Here is a 24,898-nt window from a genome sequence, read left to right on the forward strand (position 1 = left end):
TGATCCCTGACCGGGAAAACCCTTCTCGGCTGGCCCGGGCTTCCCAATGACACCCTGGAAGTGCTACCGCTTCCCCGGGATCACCCCAAAACCGTTACCTAATGTACCGTTGGGACTCTATGAGACTGTGGCTCCTATGGAGGGGCCGGACTGTCTGGAGGGGCGGGGATGGCAGGAGATCTGGGAGTCAGATAAGACCCTTTCTGTGTGTATATAAGCAGAGTGTGTTTCCCAATAAAGTCAGTCCTTGTTTCACCTGAATACTGGTCTTGTCTAGTTATTTGAGTAGGCTCTGGCTATAATCACTTTCCAGCTACACAGCTGCAGGCTCCAGAGAGGAAGCAGGGCCCTTTAGCGGAGCTACCCAGTCGGGGTAGCCGGTATCCGTCACAACTTCTATTATCAAATTTGCATCAATCTCTTGGTAATCTTTGTTGAAGGAGCAGCAATGCGCTACTGGGAGCGAACTGAACACAATGATAAGAATTAAGAAGCATATATTTGCAGCTCTTTTCATTCCCTTGATTATTGACTATTTAACGATGTTGTGCCTCATTAATATTCTACTAGTGATTTCTCACCTAGATACTTAGAAATGGAATACATATCCAATAAAATGCAAGTCAGGGCAGGTTCTATGATCTTGATGACAGCTAGTCAGTATATGTAGCATATTTGTAATTATTTAATTTGTCACTATATTGGTTCCTATAGACATAAGTTGAACTGTATGATGGCAACTGGATATAAAGTTTTTTTCAGTGTAAGTCACACTTTTGTATATATCTGTGTATGTTTATTTTTCTGTTTTTGTATGTTTTTAGGACATGTCTTGATAAAGACTCCATCTAGGGCCGAAAAGTCGACATGTGATCTTCAGAAATCTCTTCAATAAAGTTTAAATACATTTTATATAAATCCTGCAAGGCCCATTCTTATGAGACTTATCTATATTCCGCACCTTTTTGGATAGCACCCAGGTCATTTGTTTCAAAGCTATAGAAAGAGAAAAATCAATATGAGAGTAGAGGCGCTCAGCAATACAATATATACTATAAGTATAAGTATATCAAATATTAGTCTTTGTTTTTTTATTTAAAATATTTGTTTTTATTATTAAAGGTCGAAAGAGTAAATACAGAAAAAAGAAAAGAAGATAAACAATCAAGAATACAAATGTGTCACACATTCTCTTAAAAAAAGCGGCCAGTTGCGGCCGTGAAACGCGTTGGTGCAGTGTGCAGGAGCCCTTGGAACTACAGACTACTTGGTCTGGTGAGCCGATTTGTGTCGGGTGGTCACATGCCGACTTGCAAGATTGGTCGAGGACTCAGAGCGGTCTGCATTACATGAGGAGCACTAAAGAAACCTTTATGTGCATTTACTATCATTGTTTGAACATCACCAGGACATAGAAGTTCCATTACAGTGAATCACCTTTAAACCTGGGCATACTCCTTACCTCATATGATTGAGGTAACAGCTGGTAAGCAGAAATTTCTCAATTGATTCAACAACTGTGATGAAATTCACCAACAAAGACTAATATTTGATATACTTATAGTATATATTGTATTGCTGAGCGCCTCTACTCTCATATTGATTTTTCTCTTTCTATACACTTTTTACAGAGTTAGGGGTACTCTGTTTCAATATAGAGGCAGCACGCTAGACGTATACCAAGTTTGTTCAAACTCATATTACCTAGAGACACCAATATTTGGGACAGCTTTACATATATCCGATAGCCATTTCACTTGGTAAGACAAATAAATTTACATATCCTAGATTTTAGCGCAGGTGACTTCTTTCTCTTTTATATATATATATATATATATATATATAAATATATATATATATATATCATAGTTTATGCTTACCAGATAAATTCCTTTCCTTCCTGGCAGGGAGAGTCCACAACTTCATTCCTTACTGTTGGGAAATACAACACCTGGCCACCAGGAGGAGGCAAATACACCCCAGCCAAAGGCCTAATATCCCTCCCACTTTCCCTATCCCCCAGTCATTCTGCCGAGGAAAAGTAGGAGAAATATCATGGTATCAAAGGTGCAAGAAGAAATAATATAAAAAGGGTGCCGCCCATCAAAAAAATAAATTACGGGCGGGGTAAGCATAAACTATGTTTTCCTTCCACAAGGCAGGATGAGTCCACAACGTCATCCCTTACTGTTGGGAAAACTATACCCAAGCTCTAGAGGACACAATGAATAACGGGAGGGAACAGAAAAAAGAGGCAGACCCTATTCTGAGTGCACCACAGCTTGCAAAACTTTTCTCCCAAAAGCTGCTTCAGCCGAAGCAAACAAATCCATTTTGTAAAATTTAGAAAAAGTGTGTGAGGAGGACCAGGTAGCCGCCTTACAAATCTGATTAATTGAAGCTTCATTCTTAAAAGCCCAAGAGGAAGCCACTGCTCTAGTAGAATGAGCCGTTATCCTCGTCCCACTGTCTCATAAGCTAAGCGGATGACACTCCTCAACCAGAAAGATAGAGAAGTTGTAGTAGCCTTCTGCCCCTTACGCTTACCATAAAGTTCTCCACACTTTATGGTAAATACGACAAGTAACTGGCTTACGAGCTTGAACCAGAGTCTCAATAACACTCTCAGAGAACCCTCTTTTGGCTAAGACTAAGCGTTCAATCTAAGGTACCATGTATCAGCAGATCTCTGCGACAAGGTAACCTCCACTGAGGAGATGAGGACATCCCCACCAGACCCGTAAACCACGTCCTTCGCAGCCATGACCGAGCAATCAGAATCACAGATGCTCGCTCCTGCTTGATGCGAGCCACCACACGAGGGAGAAGCGGTAATGGAGGAAAAATATATGTGAGACTGAACCTCCATGGTACTGATAGGGCATCTATCAATTCCGCCTGAGGATCCCTCAACCTCGACCCATACCCAGGTAGCTTGGTATTGAGGTGGGATGCCATGAGATCTATCTCCATCATCCCCCACTTGCTGCATATCTCTGCAAACACCTCAGGGTGAAGAGACCATTCCCCTGGGTGAAATGATTGCCTGCTGAAGAAGTCCACTTCCCAGATGTCCACACCCGGAATGTGGATCGCTGACAGTGTACATTTGTGAGTCTCCGCTCCCACTCTAGTATCTGAGATACTTCTCTCATCGCCAAAGAACTTCTCGTTTTCCCTTGATGGTTGATATAGGCAATCAAGGTTATATTGTCTGATTGGAATCTGATTAACTGGGACGAACCTAGAAGGGGCCAAGCCTTCAAGGCATTGAAGATTGCCTGGAGTTCCAAAATATTGATCGGAAGGGAGGACTTCTCCTGAGTTCATAGACCTTGTGCCTTCTTGGCACCCCAAACAGCTCCCCAGCTGGAAAGGCTTGCGTCTGTAGTCAAAATCTCCCAGTACAGTCTCAAAAAGCATGTGCCTTGGGACAGATAATCTGGCACCAGGAGAGTGAGTCTCTCAACATGCTGACCAGCACAATCTGTTGAGACAGATCTGAATGGTTGCCATTCCATTGTCTCAGCATGCATAGTTATAAGGGTCTGAGATGGAATCTGGCAAAAGGAATGATGTCCATGCATGACACCGTGAGTCTGATTACCTCCATACACTGAGCCACTGAGGGTCTTGAGGAGGCTTGGATGGCAAGACATGCAGAAGTTAGCTTACAACGTCTCTGATCTGTGAGGAATATTCTCATGGATATGAAGTCTATTATAGTTCCCTGGAAATTCACCCTTGTATTTGGAGTGAGAGAACTCTTTTCCAAGTTTTTCATGTGATCGAAGGGACTCTGGGTGTTCTACCGCTAGACAAAAAGATGGTGCATGTAGGAAGATATCGTCCAGGTAAGGTGCTACTGCAATACCTCCTGTTCTGGCAACGGCTAGAAGACCCCCATAACCTTTGTAAATATCCTTGGAGCAGTAGCTAGGGCAAACGGGAGAGCTATGAACTGGAAGTGCTGATCCAGAAAAGCAAACCTCAGGAACTTTACATGTTCCCTGTAAATCGGGACATGAAGGGCATCATTCAGGTCTATTGAGGCCATAAACTGTCCTTCCTGAACCAGAGACAGGATTGACCGTATTGTCGCCATCTTAACAGAGGGAACACTCAGAAACTTGAAAAAAAGTTCACAGTAGTCCAGAATGTAAAAGTCAAAAAATGTATTGAAACAACGTTAAAAATCAAATATAGGCAGGCTCCCAAACAAAGGGTAAAGAGAAAAGAGAGTCTGACTGGTTTCGGTCATACAGACCATAGTCACAGACATAAAAAAATAACACAGGTATACAATATTTAAAACCAAAAAGCCACTCCTATTGGTGGTACCTTAACAATCTCATTAACCCTATAGATACATAGCTAATAAATTTTGAGAACGGACATTGATTAAACAGTCATAAGAAAACTTAAGGAGGAAATATAAAAGTATGCAAAGCAATACAATAATAGACAAATAATATAAACAAAAACAAAATGATTTATACATGTATATGGCATAGTCAAATGTTTAAAAACACAGAAATGAATATAAGATTAATATATGAAATATATACACATTATTTAATCGTATAATAGAATATCACCTTTCAACCTACATAGCAAATATGCAGAATGATAAATTTAAAAATGGATAAATATTTATTTAAGAGAAATGGAAGGGAATATACTAAATAGATGAAACCTTAGAATCCATGATGGTAAATCATATACAGAAGTATGTCTAGAATTAATCTCCCAATGTTCAACTGTAAAAGAGATACCATAAAATTGCCAAGAACATATCAGGGTAGCAAAAAATGAATCTGGTGTGTAAAACACCATATCAACAGTAAAAATAATGATAAACTATTACAAACCAACATTGATGCAACTGAAGAACAATGAAAGATCCTATTTGTAAAGAATGTACAATATAGAACCCAAATAGGACCTAATCTGTGCCAATAGTTAATGATGTCAAATTCAGAGATGAATCCAACAGGTGACAGGCTATTCAATCTATGTATCCAGTAAATCTCCTGTCTACATAAAATCTTAAGTAGACTAGGGGACAGAAAATTGCCAAGAGAGAGGTTCTTCCTGTAGACAAAACCACATCCCTCCTCTATAGTCTTATGTAATTGTCTATCACCCATGAGGATAGGTAACTTCTTTCTGATGATGGAACACACCTGATTATATTGACTAGAGTAAGCAGTGATAAACAATGGTTTACGTTTCCCTTCAGAGGAAAAACTCTGATCCTTTCTTACTTTGGGAATAAACAATTTACTCCTATCCATCTTTTGAACTTCATGAAAAGCTCTCTCAACTGTTTTCTTAGGATATCACCTATTTTGGAGGTGTCTGGTTAGATCCCTACTTTCAATCAGAAAATCACAATCCTTGGTACAATTGCGCTTCACCCGCATAAATTGCCCTATCGCTATTCCTTTGAAAACATGTTGAGGATGACTACTGCGGGCATGCAAAAGGGAGTTACCAGAGATAGGTTTCCTATCTAAGGTAGAGAAGACTCTTCTATTTGTAATATCTGCATTAAGGGTAATATCCAAATTTTTAGTGTATACAGGTCTTATTCCACTCAAAGGTGAACTGTAATCCACACTGATTATCATTTAAATAATGCACAAAATGTTGTGCTTCAGAGGGGCCAGCAGACCAGATGATCTACAGATCCTCTATGAATCTCATATATTTATTGAGATAAGGCCATCTCTGGACTAGCGGTTGTAAAAACTGGTCAACCCATTTAGAGAGCGGCTCCAACAATGAGCCAATGCCAGCCACAATAGGTCTACCTCTGACCTCCATAAGGCTCTTATGGACCTTCGGGAGATGGTGGAAGATGGGCATCACAAGATTATCCACCAATAGGCAGTCAAAAGTCTGCCTATCCATGATGTCCATCTCCAGACCATCATCCAGAAGGTCCCTCAAGAGTTCCTTGTACTCATTAGTAGAATCTTTCCTTAGTGGTAAATAAGCCTCAAAATCTTGTAGTTGCCTGAGAGCCTCTGTTACATACATAGATCTATCTTGGACAACCACGCTGCCACCCTTATCAGAAGGGCAAATTATGCTTATTGTTTTGTAGGCTCAAAATAGCTTCTCTTTCCCTCCTTGACAGATTAGAGGCACATCAAGAATCAGATTCTGAGAGGGATGTAAGATCCTCTACCACTCCTCTATGGAATATTTCTCGACTTTTGCCTCTTGCCTGTAAAGAATAAAGTTGGATTTGGATCTCAATTTACATTGAGCTGATCCATTATTCACTGCTTCCAACTCATTATCCCCCTGAATAGCTAAATTTTCCAAATTAGTCAGGGCACAGATATCTGCAAAGGACTGGAGGCCACAATCTTCACCCGAGACAGTACTGTTCGAGGCAGCAATAGTATCAGAAGCCTGGGCAACTTCATTGGAGAAAAACTTCCTCGGGTAAGGTCCTTTACCAACTTATTCACATCTAAAATAGTTTGGAATAAATCAAAATTCCATGAGGGAACAAAACCTAGCCCATAACTGATTACCTTTTTCTCCAAGTCAGTGATCTGATAACTTGATAGATTAATGACTATATTGTCCCTTATTGGTACTTGTTTCTCCACATATTCCGATTGCCCCTGGTATGGTATCTCTGGTTCTTCATACCTCCTACTTTGGGCACTTGCGAGTTGCCCCCTCCCCTGGATTGTGTGGGGGCCCTGTGAAAAACCTGGGGATTAGTATCCATAGCTGCAGATAAGTCGCTATAAGTGATATTATCCACTACATAGTGAGAGCTAATCTGAATCTGTTGTCTATTCTGTTTTGGAATGGCCCCAAGAGTCTTGTGTTCCAGTAGCTAGGGCAAACGGAAGAGCTATGAACTGGAATTGCTGATCCAGAAAAGCAAATCTCAGGAACTGAAAATGTTCCCTGTTAATCGGGAGTGGAAGGAATGCATCCTTCAGGTATATTGAGGTCATAAACTGTCCTTCCTAAACCAGAGGCAGGATTGACCGTATTGTCTCTATCTTGAAAGAGGGAACACTCAGAAACTTGTTTAGGCACTTTAGGTCCAGAATTGGACGAAAAGGTCCCTCCTTCTTTGAAACCACAAAAAGGTTTGAATAAAACCCCAAACCTCTTTCTGTTCTAGGTACCGGGACAATTACTCCTAGAGAGGAGAGATACTGCATGCAACCTAAAAAGGCAGTCCTCTTTTCTGGTCTTGTCAAAAGACTGGAGAGTAGGAATCTGCCCCTGGGCGGATGAGACTTGAATCCTATCCTGTATCCTTGAGATACAACCCCCAGGACCCCAAGGATCCTGTACATCCTGGAACCAAGCATCTGAAAAAAGAGAAAGTCTGCTCCCTAGTCGATCCGATCCCGGATCGGGGGGCCGCCGCTTCATGACGATTTGTTGTCGGCAAGCTTCTTAGTCTGTTTTGAATTATTCCAGGAGTGAGCCTGGTTCCAAGTACTTTTGGGCTGCTCGAACTCGGAAGAGGACTGCTGTTGTTGTGACTTGTCAGCACGAAAGGAATGAAAATTAGACAATTGCCATCCCTTAGGCCTATACTTCTTATCCTGCAGTAGGCCGCCGGTAACCGTAGAGATAATGGAGTCCAGCCCTGGACTGAATAAAATCTCTCCCTTGGAGGGAGGGAAGAGAAAGGAGTCTGGATTTAGAAGTCATATCCGCAGACCAAGACTTCAACCAGAGAGCAAGGCGGGCTAGAACCGCAAAGCCAGCAGCCTTTGCATTTATGCGAATAATCTGCATATTCGCATCACAGATGAAGGAGTTAGCAATTCTCAGTGCCTTAATTCTCTCCTGAATATCCTCGAGAGGAGTCTCCATCTCAAGGAGCATTAACAGAGTGTCACACCAATAGGTAGCTGCTCCAGCAAACGCGGCTACTGCTGCCGCCAGTTTAAATAAAAACCCTGTATATTAAAACAACTTCCTCAGAAAAGTTTCCATTTTCTTATTCATAGGCTCTCTAAAAGAAGAACTATCATCCAGAGGGATAGTAGTATGCTTAGTTAGCGTGGAGATAGCGCCATCCATCTTCGGGATGGAGCCCCACAAATCTAATTGAGAGTCACGGACCGGGAATAATTGTTTAAAAGTAGACAAGGGGGAAAAAGAAGTTCCTACTCTTTCCCATTCGTTACTAATAATGTTCACCATCTTAACTGGCACAGGAAAATTCAGGGTTTATGAAGATAGGTAGGTCCCTTGTCTTATTTAGGAATCTTAAGCTCCTCAGGGAGTGTAGCTTCTGGAACCTCTAGAGTAGACATAACCTCCTTTAATAAAAAACGCAGATGCTCAATTTTAAATCTAAAGGAGGGTTCCTCTGCTGAAGGAGGTTTAGTAACTGAAGTCTCCGACTCAGAAAGTTCAAGCTCTACAGAAGTTAACTCATCCTCGGATAGCTGGGAAAGTATAGACCACAATCCATTGAATCCACTAAATGATAATTTAAGATTTGTAGATCTCTGTGCATTCCCTTTTAGAATTACAGTCAGAATCAGAAAGAGAAATAGAAGATTGGCAAATACATAAGAGAAAGAATAGCTCTTTAAAAAATAGAAGTAAGTTTTATCCAGTAAACATCAGAGATAGAATTATAGAGTTATTTCAGGAGAAGATCTATAAGGATCTAATTGACCCTAAAGATAATTCAGTACAAACAGGTATTAGTTATGAGAAGAATAACTTGACAAAAAAAAGAGAGGCTGGCATTGGAAAAATTAATGTCTAATAAAGAGATAACGATTACTCAAGCAGTACTTAAACACATATGTAAAGTAGTGTGTGCTGAGTTAATCACCAAACTCCTAAAAACCTAAGTGTCCCTCACAATAGGCAAAACAGAAAACCAAACAGAAAATATATATAGGAGCGCTTAAGCTAAAGGTGCATATAAAAAGAATTTAAAAAAAGGACATATACAGAAAGCCAATAAAAGAAATGGTTATGCCAATTTATTCAAATAAAAAATGTCAAGTAGCTTGACAAATAAATGCTAAGAACAAGTTAATTTCTATAAAATCGGACGTCTCCGATATACATAAAAAGTTTAAAAAGTTGCCACCACAAAGAAAAAAAGTATTAAACAACAGGGTGCGTATCGGTCGTTACAGTTCCAAAGTCATAAGTTATCAGCCAAACAAAGCCCAAAGTATTCAGGGTAACCGGGTGTCTATTACCTTATCAGTCCGGACACCATTCCAGTCTCGATTACTTACAGGGCTTTACACCTCCGTAGAGGCACACGTGCGTGACCGTTGACGTCACAGGTGTGTGCGCTGTCCTGTCGCTGCAATCCTATTGGTCAGGACCATCCTCTCAAACGGGGAAGTTTCTCAGCCGGTTTAAATGTAAATAGAATTGTGTATCCGCTCTTTAGTGCAAGTAGCACGCAGGATACCTATGGTGTGGTAAAAGTTGTATCTTGACAAGTGGATCTATTTGGCCAAAAGCACTGTAGATCCTTCCAGCGATATCCAGCAGTTATTTCTGCGATCAGTGGTGTACTTTTTTCTTTGTGGTGGCAACTTTTTTAACTTTTTATGTATATCGGAGAAGTCCGATTTTATAGAAATTAACTTGTTCTTAGCATTTATTTGTCAAGCTACTTGACATTTTTTATTTGAATAAATTGGCATAGCCATTTCTTTTATTGGCTTTCTGCATATGTCCTTTTTTTAAATTCTTTTCATATGCACCTTTAGCTTAAGCGCTCCTATATATATTTTCTGTTTGATTACCCAAGCAGACAAGAGGGACTCAATAATAGTACAGAACAAACAAGACTATTATTTAGAGGCCCAGAGACAACTAAGTGACATGACTACATATAAAAAATTTAAATATGATCCCACAGATAACATAAAACAAGAGTTAATCCATCTAATAGATGAGGGCATACATTTGGGTATTTTAGATGGGGAACTAGGGGAATACCTATTACAAGAGTACCCCATAGTACCCAACTTTAGGCTAGTACCAAAAATACACAAAGATCCCCTCAACCCTCCAGGTAGGCCAATAGTCTCTGGGGTGGGCTCCTTGGTAGAACATTTAGGGGAATGGGTTGACAACCTATTACCGTCTTGTGTTATCCAACTACCTAGGTTTTTCAGAGACACAACTCACTTATTGAATAAGGTAAAAAATGAAAAATGGGATAAAGAACAAGCATGGCTCACTGTAGATGTCAGTTCCTTATATTCATGTATCCCACATGTGCTGGGTCTCAAAGCAGTGCATTACACATCTTAGGCATTTGCAGTACATACCCAGAAGCACTGATAGATTATATTATAGAGGTGCTTAGTTTCTTACTAACCAACAATTTTTTTCAATTTGATTAGTATATTTCTTGCAACAATGTGGTACTGCGATGGGGGCAAAATTTGCCCCATCTTACGCAAATATATTCCTGGGGTGGTTTGAGTCACAATATATTTTTTCAACAAGAAATCAGTTTACAGAATATATTATCATGTATACTAGATACATTGATGATTTACTAGTTATATGGAAAGGAGAGAGAGAAACAGTACAAGATTTAATCTCCTACCAAAATAACAATGACTACAATCTTAGATTCACTTGGGAATATCATAAAAAAACAATCAAGTATTTAGATATAAGTCTAATAGGAGATCAAACACAAGGTAAGATAACCACAGAATTACATAGAAAAGAAATAACTGGTAACACCATTTTACAAGCAGATTCTTGTCATCCAACACATTTAAGAGAAGGGATCCCCAAAGGCCAGTTTATACGCACTAGGAGGAATTGTTCCACACTAGAAGCCTATGAGAGACATTCAGATGAACTGATAGAAAGACTTGTAGATAGAGGGTACAATGTATATAAGTTGAAACAAATCCAAAATGAAATAAGAGGAATTAACAGAAAATCATTACTAAAGACAAAAAAAAGAAACAAATATTTTCATCAAAAAAATCAGCAATCAAATAAATACAAAGGTATAAACGTCATTACAACATACAGTAAACAGTTTAAAAAAATAACAAATATAGTAAAAAGCTATCTAAATATATTACAAACAGATTCTACATTAAACAAAATTGTGTCTGAAGGCTGTAGATATATAGCCAGAAGATCACCTACAATAGGGGACAGATTGATTCAATATGTCTATACAGGGACCACTAAGAAACAAACAAAGGAACATTGGTTGACTAAGAAAGGATGTTTCAAATGTGGACATCATCCATGTTTAACGTGTACACATATCAAGACAGGGGAATTCTTTAGTTCTTCAAGTACAAATAAGGTATTTAAAATTAGATACCGTTTGGACTGTACATCAAAATATATAATATATCTTATTACATGTTCCATCTGTAATAAACAGTATGTAGGATGTTCTAGCCATATGTTAAAAGACAGAGCTAGGGAACATCTCAATGACATACAGGCAAACCCACCAAAGACACAAGTAGCTAAACATTTCTGCACCACTAAAGCATTTCAGATACAAGCAATAGACTATATACATAGTTCTCCCAGAGGAGGTAATAGATTCAAAGATCTATTATTTAGGGAGACTAAATGGATATTTTTCTTACAAACAAAAGAACCAAATGGTATAAATGCAAGGTGGGATGTAGACCTCTTTTTAGGATAGTAACAATTAGAAATTGCTAACATGTTTTATAAATAGCAATTTGAGAACTTGACATCATTAATAGCTCTCAAGGGATTTGCATTTTCGTTGTTAAGAAACACATACGTATTCAACATTGCCCCTTTAATGTTCCGATTTTGGTTCATTAACCTCTTAGTTTTAGAACCTTTTTTCGCTTTAAATCTCGAAAATAATACATTCGATAATTCAGCAAGAGAAAAAATACTCTTTCTTTCTAAGAATGCTCTGCATACGATTTCGTTATATACATAAATTTTGATACCTTGTTTTGCATTTGAGCAAGAGAAACAAAGTTACGGTGGACATTAAATGTAAATTAATCTAAATGTATTGACAGAAATTCTGCCTAGCAACTGCTGAGTATATTCTGCATTTACCTATATTAATTGCACCTGTTTGAACTTGTTATCAGTATAAAAGACACCTGTTCACAACCTCAAACAGTCACACTCCAAACTCCACTATGGTGAAGACCAAAGAGCTGTCGAAGGACACCAGAAACAAACTTGTAGACCCACACCAGGCTGGGAATACTGAATCTGCAATAGGCAAGCAGCTTGGTGTGAAGAAATCAACTGTGGGAGCAATAATTAGAAAATGGAAGACATACAAGATCACTGATAATCTCCCTCGATCTGGTGCACCATGCAAGATCTCACCCGTGGGGTCAAAATGATCACAAGAACGGTGAGCAAACATCCCAGAACCACACGGGGGGACCTAGTGAATCACCTACAGAGAGCTGGGACCAACGTAACAAAGGCTACTATCAGTAACACACTATGCAGCCAGGGACTCAGATCCTGCAGTGCCAGACGTGTCCCCCTGCTTAAGCCAGTACATGTCCGGGCCCGTCTGAAGTATGCTAGAGAGCATTTGGATGATCCAGAAGCGGATTGGGAGAATGTCATATGGTCAGATTAAACCAAAGTAGAACTGTTTGGTAGAAACACAACTTGTTGTGTTTGGAGGAGAGAGAATGCCGAGTTGCAACCAAAGAACACCATACATACTGTGAAGAATGGGGGTGGCAAAATCATGCTTTGGGGCTTTTTCTCTGCAAAGGGAACAGGACGACTGATCCGTGTACATGAAAGAATGAATGGGGCCATGTATCGTGAGATTTTGAGTGCAAACCTCCTTCCATCAGCATGGGCATTGAAGATGAAACGTGGCTGGGTCTTTCAGCATGACAATGATCCCAAACACACCGCCCAGGCAATGAAGGAGTGGCTTCGTAAGAAGCATTTCAAGGTCCTGGAGTGGCCTAGCCAGTCTCCAGAACTCAACCCCATAGAAAACCTTCGGAGGGAGTTGAAAGTCTGTGTTGCCCACGACAGCCCCAAAACATCACTGCTCTAGAGGAGATCTGCATGCAGGAATGGGCCAACATACCAGCAACAGTTTGTGACAATCTTGTGAAGACTTACAGAAAATGTTTGACCTCTGTCATTGCCAACAAAGGATATATAACAAAGTATTGAGATGAACTTTTGATATTGACCAAATACTTATTTTCCACCATAATTTGCAAATAAATTCTTTCCAAACCAGACAATTGTGTGGATTTGTTTCCACATTTTGTCTCTCATAGTTGAGGTATACCTATGATGAAAATTACAGGCCTCTCTCATCTTCTTAAGTGGGAGAACTTGCACAATTGGTGGCTGACTAAATACTTTTTTGCCCCACTGTGTATATATATAAATAAATATATATATACATACATATAAATACATATATATATATATATATATATATATATACATATACATACACACACACACACAACCCAGTACTAGTACACACAGACAGAGCTGCCAAGGAAGGATTGAGGGTTGCCAGAGCGGGATGACACACGCTATCTTGAAGCCCCCAATATAACCGGACTGTACTGTACACACACAGTCTGCCTGCTCTGTGTAACAGACAGTGAAAACTGGCCGGGATGGAAGAGGGATGAGTGGTGGTGGGTGACAGAGCGCCACGCGCACGTTAGGGTGGAGGAGGAGCTTATACCGGCACTGACTGCTGGCACCTTAGAGGGAAATAGTGCTGCTGGGCTGGCCGCCCTCCTAAGTGGTGGATTTCAAGAGTCTGGTGGCCGCAAATGGTTTATGCGACCTTTGGAACCCTGGAAGTTCCACCACTGTTAAAATGTAAAAAAAAAACAATTTAAAAAAAATCACTGCTCTCCAATTTTGTGCCCCTGCTGGAGCGCTCTAAGGCGGTTGCCTAATTTGCCTTATGCAAGCGCTGGGCCTGATTAGACCACCACTGCACAAAGAAATACTGGGAGTAGAGAACACATGCGGCCAGGAAAAACAAAAAGGTACCAAAGTTTAATTTTACTTGTAAAAACTTTATTGTTTACAAAAAACTGAAATAACTAATACCGAGGAAGTTAAACCAATATAGAGCCCTTTAAATACGTGATGCAAACGAATCTGATCCCAGGCTATATATAGTTACTATATAATAAAGCCAGGTATATGTTGAATTACGAGTGTTACCTTAAAGGGGCATAACACAGTATGAACTAACATAAGTTTCTAAATATATAATGCAGCCATGGCTTACCTGTATAACGGTTTCTGTTTTAACCCCCATTAACCCCATTAATTAAGGCATAGTTTTGCTTGCAGCAAACTCCCCCTGGTGATTTCCATATATGGAAGGTGCTATTCAGGCTATAGCTTCAGCACATGCATGGTAGGGGGCAGAGTCACATGACACCTGACTAAAGCAGGCACAGTATAATGCTGAAGCTTTCACAAAGCATATGACATTATCTCCATGGAAGCGAGCAAGCCTCTTGGCAATAACCAATAGCAATAACAGTACCTGCTGTCCCTCCTCAACCCCCCCTTGCATAAGTAATTATCCTCACAATTGTATAAAAATACTTAAAAGCTTTTTTACACTTTTTTTCACACACTGTTTTATCTCAGTTGACCCTTTTATAATATGCACATAACTCAAAATGTTTAATGGCCCTTTAAACACTCTACTATTATGCATAATACCAGGAAAAAAACAATCCTATAATGATAACATATCAGCAGAGGATATACTATGGAAGTTTACTGTAGACCCAATAGGGAGGCAAAAGACAAGTCCCTGCGACATCCTTGGGAGGATAGTGACTCTGAGAGGAAATGGGCATCAACTCAGTCTGAGAACCCCTCTCAACAAAGAAATCATCAGCACATCACTATTCTTCATCTTCCTTGAGTGGAGGCAAAGAAAAAACTGACTACCATAGAGGTGGCAGGGGTTATATAGAGTTCTTGAAGCTTGGAAATCTTTGCCTCCTCCTAGTGGTAGGGAAGGTAATTTCCAGGAGTAATGGACTTTTACCACCTTTATGAAAGAAATTTATATTTTTATTAATATTTTAATAAACAAGGTTGTAAAAAATAGTGTGTGTGTTTTTCCTAAACTCAAATAACTGTACATTTATAAAAAATGTACAGGGGCTTTAATTTAAAGAGGGGCTTCTGGATGTTAAAACTGGGGGTCTCTATGTATTCTTATGATAAATGCCTAGAGAACCCCAGCCTGCAAACAAACAGTTCAGGGAAGTAAAGGGATTTTTTTTTACAAGCTGCAGAGTATAAAATGTATGAGATTTGCTTTTTTAAGGCTTATTTGTGTATATGAATTAGCCGATTTTGTGTTTTCAAGTCACAACCTAATAAAATGGGTTGAGCTTGTAGGTATAATGAGATCTCATTACTTTATCACATTTTGTACTTACACCTGCTTCTTTATCTTATATCTGTGCATAAACCAATCACCAATACTGGGAAAAAACAATGGAAAATTAACATTGTATTATCTTACCTCTTCTATATCCCACTGGGAGTGTAATTTCTCCTACTGGCTGTGTTAAAAACTTTCAGAATGGGTGGGGATACCATAGGCTAAATAAACTATTTCAAATGCAAAGCTGGAAATACTTGTAAACAATTTAATACACTCCAGCAGGTAAAGTGGATCACTGACAACAAATGAAAGAGGAGAGATTTTTTGAGTAAACTGTCCCTTTAAGGACTGTGGAGCTGCAATTTCACTTCCTGGTTTCCGGGGCCATGTAACATCACCACCCATGGGTATGGTGAGATCACCGGCATCCCTGGATTCCCCAGTTATGCAGCCCATGGGATCACATTGCGCTCTAAAAGTGAACACGTCATCATGCACAGTTAAGGGGTTTAAATTGTGTTTTCTATCTGAACCATGTTTTAAAAAATTCAGTTTTATGTCACTTTAATGTGCAAGCTAAAACATATATGATTTAAGGTTTACATTTTAAAGGGTTAATACAACAAGATTTAAAGAAAATCCATATACATTTTAAGGATATATTAAAAGTCCCTTTATATATTGATTACATAGTACAAAGTTAAACACATAAGCATATAAACAGCCTTACACACTAATGATGGCAGTCTCCTGAACTAAGAAAAATGAAACAATGGAATGAGGCGAGACAAATAGATTATCAAAGTAACTGGAGTAAGAACAGAACCCTTTATTTCCCCTCTCATGCAAGTTACTTAGTAATCCCTAGCTATAGATGGGCATCATTTATAGTCAGCATTTATTATTCAGAAACACAAAACAATCATAATAATTTAAATTATATTTGGAAAATGAAAAAATGTAGAACTATGGGTTAAGAATAATGTAATTCCATTTTACTTATGTATAAACTAGAATACAGCGTACAAAATGTGCAGTGCACTACATATATCTTTTATTTGCATATTAAAATTAATGAGAATATATTTTATACATAGGTCCATTCCATCAATAAATATTGTGGAATATTATAATGAGATATGCTAGTTATAATAGAACCAAATGCAAGTTACTTTACATATGAGATACAGCTCATTTCATATTCCAATTCATCACATATTAGAAATATCCCAGAACCTCTCCTATGAATAGTCTTTAGTTCCTATACTAAAGGGTGATATCTACTTTAACAAATGTAATAAATGCAGAAATATGTACTATTTATTCTCAAAATAAATAAATAAAATAAATTATCAAATAAATAAATAAAATAAATTATCAAATTAAAGCACTATACCTTTTTTTTTTTTTTAATCTGTCACACAAGCAGTTTGAAAATATGTTGTCAAAGATATTGAGAAGTGTGTTGCTGACACCCAGTGTTAAATCTAGGTAAGGCATCTACCATAAAGCCGCAAAAGAATTCCTCACACTAGAAATGTGCCCATGATTTTGCACCAGTATTTTAAAAAATATGTAGCTGTCACACTCTGAAAACAGAAGCTTACACTTTAACGTATTAAACCAGCAAAAAATGTTGAGATACTATGCAACAACTTTGAAGAATAGGAGGTTGTCCAAGTTTGATAAATTCTCCAGGTGTTTTACATGATTGATATATGTATTTGCATAGATATTTGCACTTTTTTCCTAATAAATTAGGCGCCAGAGAGACCTGAATGCCACATACTAAGCAGATAGCAAAACATTTTTTCTTGAAACTTTAACATAAAATAATATACTGACCGGTATACTCCAGATCTGCATTCCATCTGTGTAGCCAATCATCAGAACAAGAGGTGGCTCATTGCCAGTGCTGTGCATTTCGTGGAACTCCATGTTCCTGCATGTGTCTAGAGTGGTGAAAAAAAGAGTAAACACATTTATATAGAGGGATTAAGGGCCAATGAGTCAATACTCCAGACGTAAAGAAAATAATATATGGCCTAGAATAAAAAGAGATCCAGCAGTAAAAGTTAAACATGGATTCTACAACCACTAATTAGTTGCATTCCAGAAGGCTAATTTTAGGTCCCTTGTTTTTTCTCAATATTCACATCCTTCTATGGCAATTATATAAACCGTTAAATAAATCTGCCTATTAGCAAGTGATCATCAAATGCCTGTTTGATCATTTGTCCAGCTCATCTTGGCACCTCACTTAATTAAGACCAGAAAATTTGTTTTATGGTCACCATATTATCAAACCAGGGCCACTCTCAGCATTTGAGAGGCCACGTGGAGTCCTGGTCAAGACTAATTTGTGGGGCCAGTCAGCCTGTAGGGGTGCTTGCCTCTACCTGAAACAAACCACTATCCCCACTTGTTACCTTGTGGTTATACGAGGTTCCACTGCACAAATATAATTGCTAAAAAAAAAAAAAATTTTATCTAAAAACATTAAATATACATTTTTAAGTTATTGAAATGATTGCGTTTAAATAGGTATATTAAAAGAAGTCTGAGCCATAACAGTGCCCTCATTTCAGTATATATTGTATATTACAGTGCTGGACCAGTTTAAAAAATATAATTTATGTTTACCTGATAAATTCATTTCTTTAATGGTGGCGAGAGTCCATGATCTATTACTCCTGCAAATTAAACTCCTGACCCCTAGGAGGCGGCAAAGATCCCAAAACTCATTGAGCCCTTAAAACCACTTGAATTTTAATGTAAACTAGTCTGATTTATTGCCAAGCCAGGAAAAAATAAATATAAGTGTGATACAAAAATGCACAGAGAAAAAAACAGGTGCATACTTAAACTGCCGCCAGATAAACACTATTAAAATGACTCTCACCACCATGAAAGAAATTAAATTATCAGGTAAGCGTAAATTATATTTTCTTTTGTAAAAGGTGGTGAGAGTCCACAGTCAATTATTCCTGGGAACTAATACCCAAGTCTATGAGTGGTCCAGGGAGGATCAGATTTATGTCAATTAGATTGGATTTTTTGCAGAAAAAATATGTAAATAATATTCAATGCCCAGAAACAACAGCCAAAAGGACTTTCCTCAAAAGCTGCTTCAGAAGAGCTAAAACATCAAAATGATAGAATTTTGAAAAAAGTATGTAAGGATGACTAAGTAGTAGCAGTATTCTTGAAAGGCCATGAAGTAGCAACTGTTTTGGTGGAATGGGCAGTAATCTGTTTAGGAGGAGACTCACCTGCTTCCAATTAAGCTTCATGAATCAAAAGCAACTAAGAGGCTAACGAAACGGCAGTATCCTTCTGACCCTTTCTGGAACCAGAAAAATTAACAAACAAGCTGGAAGATTGTCTAAAATCCTTAGTAGCCTGCAAATAGAACTCCAAAGCTCTGACCACATCCAAATTATGGAAAAGCCTCTCCTTAGAATACTTTGGATTAGGCAAAAAAAAAAAGTAAGGAGCAACAATCTCATGATAGATATTGTCAGAAGAAACCACCCTAGGCAAAAAAAATCAAACTCAGTTCTCACACCTGTCTCATCTTGATGAAAAAGCAAATAAGGAGACACAACAAAGTGCGGACAATTCAGAAACTCTTCTAGCAGAAGTAATAGCCAAAAGAAACAAGACCTTCCAGGACCAAAGGTGAATATCCAAATTATGTATAGGTTCAAAAGGAGGAAAACATGAAAATCTCTTCAAACCAAATTAAGATTCTAATGAGGAGAATTAGTATAATCACAGGCTTTTATCCTGACTAAGGCCTGGACAAAATTCCGAAAAAAAGAGCAGGGATAGCAAACTAGCAGATAAAACCTTATCCAAACCATCCTTTAAGAAATTGAAGAATTCTAAAAGACTGTCAACTGAACCCTTGTTCTACACACCAGGAAATAAAAGCCTTCCAAACTTTGTGATACATTTTCCTTGTCACAGATTTACCGTACTGAAGCCAAAGTTTCAATGACAGAATCAGAAAAATCTCTTTGCCTTAAAATTAAGCGCTCAATTTCTAAGCCATCAAGTTTAGAGATTTTATATCATGATGGTTGTGATGCAGAGGAAGAGGCCATGGAGGACAACTGACCAGATCTGCTCCCCAAGCACTGCGAGGCCAAGATGAAGTAATCAGGATTATTGAGGATACCGCCTGCTTGATCCTGGCCATTACCGTTGGTAACAAAACAAGGAGGGGGAAAGATGTAGGCCAGACAAAACAACTGAGGAGCTACTAGAGCATCCACAAACTACACCTGAGGATCCCTGGACCTCACAAAGTATTTGGGGAGCTTGATGTTCAAATGAGAAGCCATCAGATCTACTTCAGGAAGAATAGCGCTGTTGGCGCCCCACAAATGCCTGATAATAATAATAATTATCAAAATAAAAAGACTTCTAGCTGAAGAGACCACTCCCCTGGATGAGGGGATTGGCGACTGAGAAAGTCTGTTTCCCAATTGCTTACCCCTGGAAAATGAACCGCAGAAATGATTGCTCTCTGCCCAAGCCAGAATTCAGGAAACCTCCCTCATTGCCAGGGAAATGCGAGTTTCCCCTTGATTATTGATCTAAGCAACTTTTGTGACATTGAATGGAAACACAGATAAGTCTCATTTTTCAGGAAAGGCCAGAACTGAAGGGCACTGAAAATTGCAGAATATTTATGGGCAACTTCGGCTCATGAAGTAGCCAAACTCCCTGTGATCTCTGGGACCCCAGACTGCACCCCAACCTGAAAGACTTGCATCTGTCGAGATCACAGTCCAATTTGGATGGACAAAGGATGCCCCCAGAACAATGGACAAATGATTAATCCACCAGGATATGAATCGTCTTGTTTTGGCATACAGAAAAATAATTTGAGTCAACTGAGAGTAATCCCTGCATCACTAACAAAGCATACAAAACTGAAGAGGCCTCATGTGAAACTAAGCAAAAGGAATAGCAACTGAGGCCGCTATCATCAGAAATAAAATTTCCATACAAAAAGCTACAGAAGGAGAAGGAACTATTATTACACCCAGAAAAGCAATCCTGAACTGAGGAGACAGAGAGACAGAGAAACAACAACAACAGTCTGCTGGTACCAAGATAGCGTCCAGGTAAGGAATCACCGAAACACCTTGAACTCTTATCACTGATAAGATAGACTACAGAATCATCATAAAGATTCTAGGAGAGGTAGCCATTCCAAAAAGCAACAAACTGAAAATGCTTGTCCAGGAATGCAAACCTTAGAAAATGATGATGATCCCTGTGAATAGGGATGTGAAGATAAGCATATTTAGATCTACAGAGGACATGAGCTGTCCTCATTGAACAAGAGGAAGAATAGACCGAAAGGTTTCTATCTTTAAAGAAGAAACCCTGCAAAACTTGTTTAAAATTTTCAAATCCATAACTGGTAGGCTCCTTCTTTCTTGGGAACAATAAAGAGCTTGCAATAGAAACCCTGACCCTGTTCCAAATCTGGAGCTATTACACCGAAAGATTCCAGATCTGAAAAAAAGGCTCTCGCCTTTACAGGATTCCTTGGAACATAAGACAGAATATACCTTCCCTGGGAGGCCTTGATGTGAAACCTATTCTGTGTCCTTGGGAAATAATGTTCATGGATCTTGAGCATAATGAAATCAAGCCCCCTAATAAAAGGTATAAACTGATCCCTACCATAAGAACTAGATTGAGGGCTGCATCTTCATGCAGACTTGGTAGTGGAAACAGGCATTTTGAACTGTTTAGACTGTTCCAAGTAAGGTTTGGCTTCCAAGAAAAAAATGTAGAAAGCCCGCTACTGGGATGAAACAGAGGACTTCTGGTTTTCAGATTGACAAAAAGAACAAAAAAACGGATAGAAGGATTTACCCTTAGAAATTTTAACCTGAGGGAGAAAGGCTCCTTTCATCCCAGTCACAGAAGAAGTAATGCCATTCAAACCAGACATGTATCCTAGAAAAAGAAAGAGACAAAAGTCTAGATTTAAAAACCATGTCAGAGTATTATACAACATCAGAGTTTATAACATCTGCGAAAAATTAAGTATGCAAAAAATAAATTTAAAAAAATGACACGTATAACAAAAAAGTGCAAAAAAAGATGAGCAAAAAAAAAAAACAACAAATGATGCTGCAATCAAGCGGAAGCATGAAGAAGAAAAAAATACTTAACGCACCTGAAGGCCTACATAGGATGAAATAAGGTACTTAAATACCTAAACCTAAAATACCAGACACACTGGTTTCCAGTGAGGTGAGAAGGGTTTTTAGGACTCTTGGAGTTTTGGGATCTTTGCCTCCTCCTAGGGGTCAGGAGTAATATTTCCAGGAGTAATGGAGCGTGGACTCCCACCACATTTATGAAATAAATACTGTCTATGCGGGTAAGATACGGCGGGTGGCAACTCTTTATTCCCCCTCTACCTCACTCTGCAAGCCTGTATACTGTCCTGCTATTCCTCTACATTCCAAATGCAATAAGTTCACTCTACTACAAATATCCCATTCTATGTGCAAGTGCCACAATTTACTAGGCCTAAGCTATGTTATTTCCTACCAATTACAAATCACTTTCTTTCTTTCATTTCCCTAAACAACAGCAGTTGTTTAGGGAAATGTGTCTCATTACACAGCAAATTTTAAAACAAGCCCTACTGTCTTGTTTTAGTCCTATATCTGTCTCCCTGCAGTGCGCTTTCTTACCTCATAGCCAATAACTGTTTTATCTGGGGATTGAGTGAGAGAACTTTTATTCACAATCTACTCTTGAAATTGAATAGTTGTAGGATTCATTGATAAACATATCTGATGAGTATATTGGGCCCTCTTATTGGATTTTTAATATTGATATTTTGATTCTAATTGAGGATTATTTGTATTTTGACCAATAAATATTAGTAATATGTACAGGTGAAACTCAAAAAATTAGAATATTGTGCCAAAGTTCATTTATTTCACTAATGCAACCTAAAAGGTGAAACTAATATATGAGATAGACTCATTACATGCAAAGCAAGATAGTTCAAGCTGTGATTTGTCATAATTGTGATGATTATGGCTTACAGCCCATGAAAACCCCAAATCCACAGTCTCAGAAAATTAGAATATTGTGAATAGGTGCAATATTCTAGGCTCAAAGTGTCTCACTCTAATCAGCTAATTAAGCCATAACACCTGCAAAGGGTTCCTGAGCCTTTAAATGGTCTCTCAGTCTGGTTCAGTAGGAATCACAATCATGGGAAAGACTGCTGATCTGACAGTTGTGCAGAAAACCATCATTGACACCCTCCATAAGGAGGGAAAGTCTCAAAAGGTAATTGCAAAAGAAGTTGGATGTTCCCAAAGTGCTGTATCAAAGCACATTAATAGAAAGTTATGTGGAAGGGAAAAGTGTGGAAGAAAAAGGTGCACAAGCAGCAGGGATGACCGCAGCCTGGAGAGGATTGTCAGGAAAAGGCCATTCAAAAGTGTTGGGTACTTTCACAATGAGTGGACTGAGGCTGGAGTCAGTGCATCTAGAGCCACCACACACAGTCGGATCCTGCACATGGGCTTCAAATGTCGTATTCTTCTTGTCAAGCCACTCCTGAACAACAAACAACATCAGAAGCGTCTTATCTGGGCTAAAGAAAAACAGACCTGGTCTGTTGCTCAGTGGTTTAAAGTCCTCTTTTCTGATGAGAGCAAATTTTGCATCTCATTTGGAAACCAAGGACCTATGGAGGAAGAATGGAGAGGCACACACTGCAAGATGCTTGAAGTCCAGTGTGAAGTTTCCACAGTCTGTGTTGATTTGGGGAGCCATGTTATCTGTGGGTGTTGGTCCACTGTGCTTCACTAAGTCCAAGGTCAACGCAGCCGTCAACCAGGAGATTTTGGAGTACTTCATGCTTCCTTCAGCAGACGAGCTCTATGGGGATGCTGACTTCATTTTCCAGCAGGACTTGGCACCTGCCCAAACTGCCAAAAGCACCAAAACCTGGTTCAATGACCATGGGATTACTGTGCTTGATTGGCCAGCAAACTCGCCTGACCTGAACCCCATAGAGAATCTATGGGGCATTGCCAAGAGAAAGATGAGAGACATGAGACCAAACAATGCAGAAGAGCTGAAGACCGCTATTGAAGCATCCTGGTCTTTCATAACACCTCAGCAGTGCCACAGGCTGATAGCTTCCATGCCACACCACATTGAGGCAGTAATTTCTGCAAAAGGGGCCCAAACCAATTACTGAGTACATACAGTATGCATGCTTATACTTTTCAGAAGTCCGATATTGTTTTATGTACAATTTTTCCTTCATTGATTGCATGTAATATTCTAATTTTCCGAGATTGTGGATTTGGGGTTTTCATGAGCTGTAAGCCATAATCATCACAATTATGACAAATCACGGCTTGAACTACCTTGCTTTGCATGTAATGAGTCTATCTCATATATTAGTTTCACCTTTTAGGTTGCATTAGTGAAATAAAAGAACTTTTGCACAATATTCTAATTTTTCGAGTTTCACCTGTAAATATGTGTGCTAATTCCACACTTGTCTGCAATCTGTTTTTTATTCTATCAATATACGAAACTCATAAAAGGGATATGAAACCCAAATGTTTTCTTTCATGTTTCAGCTAGAGCACACAATTTAAACAACTTTCTAATTTACTTCTATTATCAATTTTTCTTAGTTTTCTTGGTATCTTGTGTTGAAAAGCAGGGGCGTGTGCTTAGAAGCCAGCCTATTTCTGAAGCACTATGTGCAGTTTTGCAAGAACGTAATCCATTTGCAATAGCACTAGATGGTAGCGCTATTTCCTGCCATGTAGTTTTCCAGATGCCTACCTAGGTAGCTCTACAACACAGAATATCATGAGAATGAAACAAATTTGATAATAGAAGTCAATTGGAAACTTTTTAAAAACAGTTTCATATCCCTTTAAGCAACAATTGTGAAATAAAGCAGCATTTCAGCCTAACATTAATTTGTATTTTACAGCATTATACAACCTATGGAGGTTGTTGCGTGCCCTAGAGATGAACTACTTTATTTTCCAAAGATACATCCAGGATTTTGTTTAAGAATCTACATAGAGGAGTTTGCTCAGATGTTTTTAATAAAGATGAGATAAGTTGGAGTGAGACGTTTCCTTAATAGATAAACAGAATACATAAACACATCATACAGTGTACTGCACTTTATTTTTAGCAGATAAAAAAGCTTACAACACAGAATTTTACTTGGAAAAAAAAAAAATTGACAGCATCCTGTTAAAACTCTGAAACCATAAAAATGAGTATAACCATGAATATAAATATATTTTTAAAGATAAGATGTTTAGATGGATTTACTTACACACTAGTAAATAAATTGTCACTTTTGTCTACCTAAATCATAGCCTATATTTATTCATCAAATCCATGTCAGTGTATATTAGCCAATCACTACATTGCTTTAGT

The 24,898-nt window shown here is 38.6% G+C and overlaps 1 protein-coding gene across 2 annotated transcripts in view; it reads right to left on the minus strand.

Moving 5' to 3' along the window:
* Positions 1-24,898, minus strand: part of BCAS3 (BCAS3 microtubule associated cell migration factor) — a 2,220,355-nt gene that overhangs the window by 2,087,611 nt on the left and 107,846 nt on the right. For both annotated transcript variants that reach the window (XM_053707348.1, XM_053707349.1), the window contains exon 5: positions 17,261-17,367. In XM_053707348.1, the coding sequence (XP_053563323.1) occupies positions 17,261-17,367 (107 nt within the window). The remainder of the gene's footprint in view (positions 1-17,260; positions 17,368-24,898) is intronic.

The sequence above is a fragment of the Bombina bombina genome, chromosome 3, assembly GCF_027579735.1.
Source record: "Bombina bombina isolate aBomBom1 chromosome 3, aBomBom1.pri, whole genome shotgun sequence".
Lineage (NCBI taxonomy): Eukaryota > Metazoa > Chordata > Amphibia > Anura > Bombinatoridae > Bombina > Bombina bombina.